Source organism: Chelonia mydas, chromosome 2 (genome assembly GCF_015237465.2).
Source record: "Chelonia mydas isolate rCheMyd1 chromosome 2, rCheMyd1.pri.v2, whole genome shotgun sequence".
In the NCBI taxonomy this organism is placed as follows: Eukaryota; Metazoa; Chordata; order Testudines; family Cheloniidae; genus Chelonia; species Chelonia mydas.
In genome coordinates this window covers 20,817,959-20,826,340 of record NC_057850.1, presented here as the reverse complement: position 1 = coordinate 20,826,340, position 8,382 = coordinate 20,817,959, and the positions used below count along the sequence as shown (strand labels likewise).

At 46.6% G+C, this 8,382-nt stretch overlaps 1 protein-coding gene across 1 annotated transcript; it reads left to right on the top strand.

Annotated features, from left to right (window-relative positions):
- The first annotated feature begins 465 nt into the window (after positions 1 to 465).
- TRIB1 (tribbles pseudokinase 1) lies at positions 466 to 7,766 on the top strand. Its single transcript, XM_037892021.2, has 3 exons — positions 466 to 1,301; positions 2,768 to 3,060; positions 5,495 to 7,766. Exons 1-3 carry the CDS (start codon positions 966 to 968, stop codon positions 5,961 to 5,963), a joined length of 1,098 nt encoding a protein of 365 aa, XP_037747949.1. The 5' UTR covers positions 466 to 965; the 3' UTR covers positions 5,964 to 7,766.
- The last annotated feature ends 616 nt before the right edge of the window (positions 7,767 to 8,382 follow it).

Genomic DNA, 8,382 nt, shown 5'->3' with positions numbered 1-8,382 from the left:
AGCTGCATGTACCCCCCCCCCCGCCCCCACCCAGACTGCATGCACTGACTGCTGGAGAGTGACACAGAGCGGCAGGCACCCCTGACCCCCATGCACTGCTGGAGTTTGACACACCAGAGCTGCACGCACCCCCGCGCGCACACTCCATACTCTGCTGGAGGGTGACACCGAGCCGCACGCACCACCACCCCGGGCAGCATGCGCGGCTGGAGGGTGACACCGAGCTGTGTGCACCCCCCACCCCGCGCACACATTGCTGGAGTATGACACACCACAGCTGCATGCTCCCCCCCCACACACACACACACCTCCCGGTGCATGCACTGCCATGCGATACGCGAGAGCCCATCCCAGTCTCCCTCAGTCATCCCCTGTGTCCTGAATGAGGCGGGAGCACCAATGAGAGCCGGCCTGGCTCCTTTGGCCCCTGCCCACTTCCCCTTGCGTCAAGGGAACTTTTAAGCTCTCCAGCTCCGGTCTTTGGCAGCGGCCGTGGAAAAAGCTCCCGGCTGCTGCTCGGCGCGCTGTGCCTGGTTGCTGGAGACAGGCGCGGGGGGGCGGGGGGGGGGGAGATGTGCCGTCCTCGCCATTGCACAACCCTGCCCTGTTGACAGATAGCCCGCGCGTGAGTGTGCGGGGTGAGTCACGCCGGGAGGGCACAGTCCGGGCGGGCCGCGCTCGCTGCACACACGCGCGCCGAGCAGGGAGGCGAGAGGCACCGACCTGCCCGCCGCTCCAGCCGCCTCTGCCCCCGCTCGGCTCTGCGGGGGGACGCGCCGCGGAGCCCTTCCCTGCAGCCGCCGCCTGCCCTGCCCTGCCGCGGGGACCCGCCGTGGGAGCCACCCCTCCCTACCTTCTATGCGCCTGGGGCGCGCCCCAGGCCGGGGACAGCCCGCTGGGAAGCCGCTCGCCTGGCCGCCCTGCGCCGTGTGCCGCCGCCGCCCTCTGCCCGCCTCTCCGTCCCCATGAGCCGCAAGGCGCAGCCCCGCAGCCCGGGACTCCTGCTGCCGGCCGCCCGCTGCCGGAGCGCCCCTTCCAAGCGGCTGCTGCTGCCGGACGGCTCCAGCGAGGACGCCCCGGCGGCCAAGGGCCCCCGGCTCTCCGAGTGCCCCAGCAGCCCCCAGGACTGTCTCAGCGCGCCGGGCTCGCCGTGCGCCCCCGCCTCGCCGGGCAGCGGCCCCACGCCGGGCAGCGCCCAGAGCCCCAGCCTCATTGCCGGCTACCTGCTGCTGCCCCTGGCCGACAGGGAGCATGTGTCCCGGGCGCTCAACATCCACACGGGCCAGGAGCTGCGATGCAAGGTAAGCGCCAGGCGCCCGCTGCCCCGGGGGGATCAGCCGGCTGCGGGGGGGCGGGGGTTGGAGGCCAGCTGCTGTTCCCTCGCCCAGCCCGGGCACTGCAGGCTTTGGGCTCCCCCATAGGTGCTGGAACTAGGGGTGCGGGGGTGCTGCTGCACCCCTGGCTTGAAGGGGTTTGCATCAGACACAGTGGCTCTCAGCACCCCCCCACTATACACATTGTTCTGCCGCCACCGCCCTCCCATTGATCTGTGCCAGCCACAGAGCTTGTGGATGGGCAGCCCGGTGGGATGGGGAGGCGGTGGCAGTCAGGCACTGGCCCGGCTGAGGTCTGGTAAAGCGGAGCCAGGCTGCGGGAGTTCTGGTGACTTTCGAGCCGGCTTCGCTAGTGAGAAAAGTTCGATCTGCTCTCTGAGTGGCGCTGCCTCCCCCGCCTAGATCCGCGCTGAGGCGGTATCGGGCTCCCCACTCTGATCTCGTTGGATTACAGTGACTGTCGCTATAGTTAGTAGATGTGGAGAGGACTGTGGCTTGTAAGGTGAGAAATAAAAAGATCAGAAGCAGGCAGATTCAGGAGAAACAGACAGTCTTCCATGCAAATGCTTTAGATTAAAAAGAGAGGGCCAAATGGAGCCCCATCAGCACTGCTCCCTCCCTCTGTTTCCTGCTGACAATGACACACAGCAGAATTGTTCCTGACTAACCCTGCTTGCAGAGTTTTCCATGAGATGTCAGCAGGGCTTTTAAAGAGCACACTATGCTTGTCTGTTCTCTTGGACCTATTTCTGAATGGGCTGGTTGCTGACTCTGAGTTTACTGCTGCCACCTGCTGCCTGGCTCGAATGATGATCATGACTATTTTCTAACCCTTCCTTGACCGATGGGCCGAAAGACATCTTTGGGATAAGGGGGGAGGTTTTAATGACGGTAATATTGGGTAATGAAGGATGTGAAATGGGAATTGTAAGTTGTGTACCCAAGTTTCTCCATGGAGATATCAAATGAATAGAAATTATGACATTCCATGTGTGTCACTGATTCCAGTCAGGCCTAGGATGTGAGTAACTTTTAACGAAGCTAAGCAGGTCACCAAGAGAACACTGTCAAATCCTTACAAAACATCCGCCTGCCTGCCATTCCCTGAATTAAACATCCATGGGTTTAATCCTTTTACCTATTTCAGTTTGCATACTAGGACTTTACAGTGTAACCATGATCACCCTGCGGTGAAACCTCGGAGTACCTGAAAGGCAAAATCATCAGTTGTTCTTAAAGTTTTCTTCTCCTTCAGATTAACAATATCTGAATATTTTTGGAAGTTATCTCAGTAGCGGCTTTTAACATAGTTGATATTGAGGGCTGGCTCCCATCTAGTTGTCTCAGCATTGTCTGTGGAAATTTGTTGTATGGTAGACCAGCTTTAGCACTCCTGGTAATGGAGATCCTTTTTTTAAATTTTCTCTTTACAGGTGTTCCCTCTCAAACACTACCAGGACAAAATTCGACTTTATGTTCAGCTGCCATCTCATAAGAATATCACTGGGGTAGTGGAAGTGATTCTGGGCGACACCAAGGCCTATGTTTTCCTTGAGAAGGACTTTGGGGACATGCACTCCTATGTGAGGAGCTGTAAAAGGCTGAGAGAAGAGGAGGCTGCCAAGCTCTTCAAGCAGATCGTCTCAGCTGTAGCTCACTGCCACCAATCAGCCATTGTGCTGGGTGACCTCAAGCTCAGGAAATTTGTCTTTTCTACTGAAGAAAGGCAAGTAATGCTCACTGAGTGGCCTTTATGGAGGTGGCGGGGAGGAATAGCCCTTCTAGAGGAGAACTCTATCCAAGTGAATCAAAGTTCTGCAAAACCTTCAGAGTGGACTAGAGGAAAGGCAGCTTCTTTTGGGGGAAAACACTGTAGAGAAGTGAAATAGGGTTCTAAACCAGCTGTCCTCTGCAAATTGTCCTGTGTACAACTTGGTGTGTGTGTGGGGGGGTGCGTGCGCGTGCCTAACGTCATGGCTCTGATTTATAAATATTTATTTTTCCTCTGAGTTTGTGTACAACTTACCTTGCATAGGTTCCTGTCTGATTCAGCAGCTGTTCAGATTAAATTGTTTGGTGTACAAACAGATAATGAGTTGAGAACTTATTAGCTCCAGATGTCAAAACACATTGCATTTGAACATCAGATTCAAAATGAAATGAGAAAAAGGCACAGACAGTAAATGAAACGAGGTTGGGGCATTATAAAACAAAGGGAAAACAACTCTGATTTAAAAACAAATGTGTAAGGAATCTAGGCTGCAGTACTGTATTTGGACCTTTGCAGATGGACTCTTGTCCCTTTACAAAGCCCCACTGAAATCAGTGCAGGGATCTACCCGCGCAGATCTCATAGCAGGATGAGGGCTTCGGTTTTCAATTTCTTTTGCAGAAGGGATCTGTAAAATCACATTTCCGTCACTCTGTTAGTATAGTTTAGACTCAGTTTACTCAAAGTTACACTTACAGTGAAAGTAGAAGCTTCTATCTCTCCTCCTCTACAGAGGACAGGGTCCCTATTTTAAGACCTAAATGCCACATAATGTGATGCACTTTGCATGTGGTCATACCCTCCACACACACACACACACACACACACACACACACACACACACACACACACACACACAGAAAGAAATGAAGGGGTTAAAATGAGGTACATAATGTTGCATCTTGAAGGAGGTTTACATCTTATGTTGAGAACCCAAATGTTAAATGAGCTCCTTGTAGAACGTACGGCTTAAAGAGACACTGTCTAGTCAAATTTAGCCCAAAGTATAGGCTTTATAAAAATTAGATTTATAAAATCTAGGTTGGTAGAACTATTTCTGATTTTTTTTAAATTATTCAGACAGGGAAAAAATCTTTACGCAAACATTTCTGTGCAGTGTCTGCTGCCCTTGTGTTGCAGCATGGCACAATGCAAAACTGAAAGGAACTACTTTATTATTCTCATTAAAACTGCAGTGAGTAAACAACATTAACCATGAGAAGAACATTTTTTAAATTCTTTCACTAGTAATAACTAAGGTCCCAGTAAAACATAAGAAAATTTACTTTTTAAAATAATTTTAACTTGGCTAGTATCTGTTAAGTTTTAATTTATTGAAGCACAAAGCGAGATAGCTGTTCCAACAGTGCCTCTTATATTTTTCCTGCTTTTAAAAAAAAAAATGTTAACCTACAAAATAGTAACTCTCTTGAAGGAAACTGTGGCAGCTTTTCCCACCTATGCTAAGATAAAACCCTTGCTGAAATGCTAGATTGCACACAGTCTTTCTAATTTGGAAATGTGCATTGCACAGGCTAATGTCATATGCGTCAAATTTGGTAACAAGAGGGTTAAGCAATGTTAGGAGACTCTCTTAGTCTAAGAAGCACAGGTGCAGTGTTTTAGTGCTGCAGCAGCCAATCAGAGGCCAACAGCATAGGCTGAGTCATATTTTCCGTTTACAGAACCGATGGGTATTTTACATTATGATAGGAAGTCACATTGAGGACACACCGCAGTTAATGCATTTACGCACCATTAAGCTGTAAGGCAGAACAAAGCCATTCAAGAGCGAAGGAATGGCTGCTCAGCTAATGTAAAACTTTTCTACTTAACCTGTGTTAGGAACTAGGATGAGCCTATACCTGCAGAAGAGATGGCCATTGAAGCATGACATGTGATGTCATCTGGAAAAAAATATAAGTGAGCAGGAGGATTAATCATGATTGTGTGTGCAAAAGGGATCTGGACTTTGAGATTTAAAAAAAGCATGCTGCTATATAGTGCATTCTCATTGTTAAACTGGAAATAGTAATAACACTGTAGTAAATTAACCAAGCACACTAACAGTACAACCTAGGTAGAATGGCACTCGGTGGTATTCCTCGATTGTGGAATTTTAACAATATATAGGTTACGAATAACATTATTTTCCCCATAGTATGTGGTATTGTGTGACATTGATACTGTAGCTGTACCTTTGTTGCACTTGGGTCAGGTCTAGCACTCTTGAGTTTCTCTGCTACATGTTCACAACTAAGTTTTTCTCCCTTTGGTCACAGTACTGCGGTAGGGGTTGTAACAGCAGACAGCCTTGTGTGTTAAATTATCTCTGTGCTCATTATTAAAACAGTTTTGTAACCTGTACGTCTGTTTCTCTCTTCCTCAGGACTCAGCTGAGACTAGAAAGCCTAGAAGACACTCACATCATCAAGGGGGAAGATGATGCTCTGTCAGATAAACATGGCTGCCCAGCATATGTCAGCCCTGAGATCTTGAACACAACAGGGACCTACTCTGGAAAATCAGCTGACGTTTGGAGTTTAGGAGTAATGCTGTATACCCTCCTAGTAGGACGCTATCCCTTCCATGACTCAGACCCTAGTACTCTGTTTTCTAAAATCCGCCGTGGACAGTTCTGTATTCCTGATCATGTCTCTCCCAAAGCCAGATGCCTCATTCGTAGCCTGCTGAGACGGGAACCCTCGGAAAGACTCACTGCTCCAGAGATCTTGCTTCATCCTTGGTTTGAAGCAGTTTTGGAACCTGGATATGTAGACCAGGATGTAGGAACTTCTGATCAGATTGTTCCAGAGCATCATGGAGACAGTGATGATATAAGTTCCTTCTTCTGTTAGTCCTGAAATCTCCAAAAACCTCATACAGTTCTCACACATGGCATCTTTTTAGGGTTTCATTTTTCCACATTACAAATGCACAGCATTCTAAAGTGTCATTATAATCAGAAAAGTGACTATGTTTAAAAAACAAGTAAATAAACAAGGCAGGCAACTATTTACTCAGCGGATCCAGAGTCATATCTGCTTACTCTGCTGGCAAGTGCTTACTATTAGCACTGCAGGGCCAATACAGCTGTGGAAGAGCCAGCTGGAATCTATTCTGCCTCATGCATCATCATCAACCACCCAATTGCCAGGTGATCTTTGATTGCAGAATCTTATTATTGGTGATGTAAGAGACAGACAAAAAGAAGCTAGGCCTCCCATTTTCCCACATAGGTATTAAGTGGAATGTGTAGCCCTGATGGTGAAAAGACTAAATGGGGGAAGACCAAATCTGACATGGAAATTAATAAGAGAGGAATCAGTAAGGAGCATGTTGTTGCCAGTTTTATAGAGTAATTTTCTGACTATAAGTGCACTTTAATGGTGGAGGGAGGTCTTGACCCACCCAGTCCAACAACCTGCTCACTTGTCGGGTAGATCCTGCTATTAGCAGGTATATTATATGAAGCTATTAAAGATCCATCCATAATTAAATGTACACTATTGTCTTCCTCTACTGCTTTTGGCAGATTAGTCCAGTAACCCTTTAAGGAGGAGAAGATACCTGACCTCTCAGTTGGATTTCATATAATACCGTCTCCCTGAACATAAAATGCATTTTTAATTTATTTAAGCCTAACTGTGACAAAGAATATCTAATTCTATACTCTTGTAAGCTCAGGGTGCTAGCACGTGTTCGTGTACCAAAACACAACACCATAGGTTGGAGCACCTTGTCTTAGAAAAGAGAGAGAAGGGTCTTGTATAGTATATGTGAACCCTTCTGTTTTCCTGTTAGCTTAGTTTTACAAAGCACTGTCTCTTAGGTTTAAAATCCTGTACAAAAACTTGGTTGGTCTTGAAACTTAAATTCTCCAGACGTCCGTACTTGACTATTCAGGTGTATCATCTGCCTCTGGCTACATTTGTTTTTCTTAATTTTTTTACATGATTATGCATAATATTTCAAATTTATGTGGATAATAAATACACCTAAATAATCATTACTTTCCTGGGTCGGGGATAAGTAAAGCCTAGTCCTGCCTAAGATTTCTGCTTTGTTTCATGTGTGTGCCTGGTTGATTATGTACAGAAATATCAACTTGTATTAAAAGTGGTTCACTAAGATGACATATAAACAGTTCCTAAAATGAATTTGTTAAACGGGTAAATGACTGTGCTGTACATTGACAGAATGGCACTATAATGATGCAGTTATTTTAAGGACTAACCCCTGGCAAGCTACCATACCACCATGCATTGTGAGAATGCCATGTATACCTCATGTACTGTGTACTTTGTACATATATCTTACTGTTTTGAGGGGGGAGGGAGTTGCTGTTGTTTGTGTGTCCTAATAACTGAGGTGTTGAAGGGCAGTTTAATGTGAATTATTGTTGGCAATACTAACTTGACAGAATCATGAGCATTAGAGAAGGGTGAAGTACCTCTATTGCACTAAATCTCTCATGATTGCTTGACATTTGTATCTGTGATACAGTTTAAACCTAAAAAAAGTAAATCTGTATATATTGGTGGAAAAGCTGCCACAAAAGCTAAAAACACTATGTCCAACCTGTACATATGTATATATGTGGAAACCTAGATGATAAAGTCTGACTTGTAGAAAAGTTTTAATAAACCTGATTTCATAAATGTTTGTTCTCAGTTTTATGTGTCTTGAAGTTAAATTTATCTACGTATTTAGACTTAGATTAATCTAAAATATATTTGGTCTTGAAGATACTTTGTTAACCTTCAGTTGTGTGGCTGTTTGGTCACACAGGAGATAATGCTTTCCACTTAGTGCCAAATCCTGCAGATATCACTCAAGCAAATGTCCCATACACCTATTGGAAGCTGTGCCTGAGTAAGGACTGTGGAATATGGCTCGTACCACCTTTCTCCAAGGATTTGAAAGGCCTTTGGGGAAACAGTAATTCAGTATATCTCACAAGAGCCCTGTGAAATAGGTTAAGTGGTATTAGACCTATTCTTCAGATGGGGAAACTTAGGCACAGAAAGGTTTAAGGCTCAGATTTTTCAAAAGCAGCTTCTAATTTGGATGTGTGTGTATTTGGATACCCATCTTGAGAAACAAGGATCTGAATGCCATTACTTTGTACCTTGCATGGCTATTTGCATCTACACTGCAGGTGTCAAGCACTACCATGTCAGAAAACTCTCATTTTTGCACAGGTGGACATGGCTACATGAGGTGCAAGCCACTAGAAAATCAGATCTGAAGTGTCTGAAACAGTGCAGCTGAAAG

Coding starts and splice junctions, on each gene's coding strand:
- TRIB1 (XM_037892021.2), top strand. CDS start 966: ATGAGCCGCAAGGCGCAGCCCCGCAGCCCGGGACTCCTGCTGCCGGCC. Junction 1,302..2,767: donor GCCAGGAGCTGCGATGCAAG/GTAAGCGCCAGG, acceptor TTCTCTTTACAG/GTGTTCCCTCTCAAACACTA. Junction 3,061..5,494: donor GTCTTTTCTACTGAAGAAAG/GCAAGTAATGCT, acceptor TCTCTTCCTCAG/GACTCAGCTGAGACTAGAAA.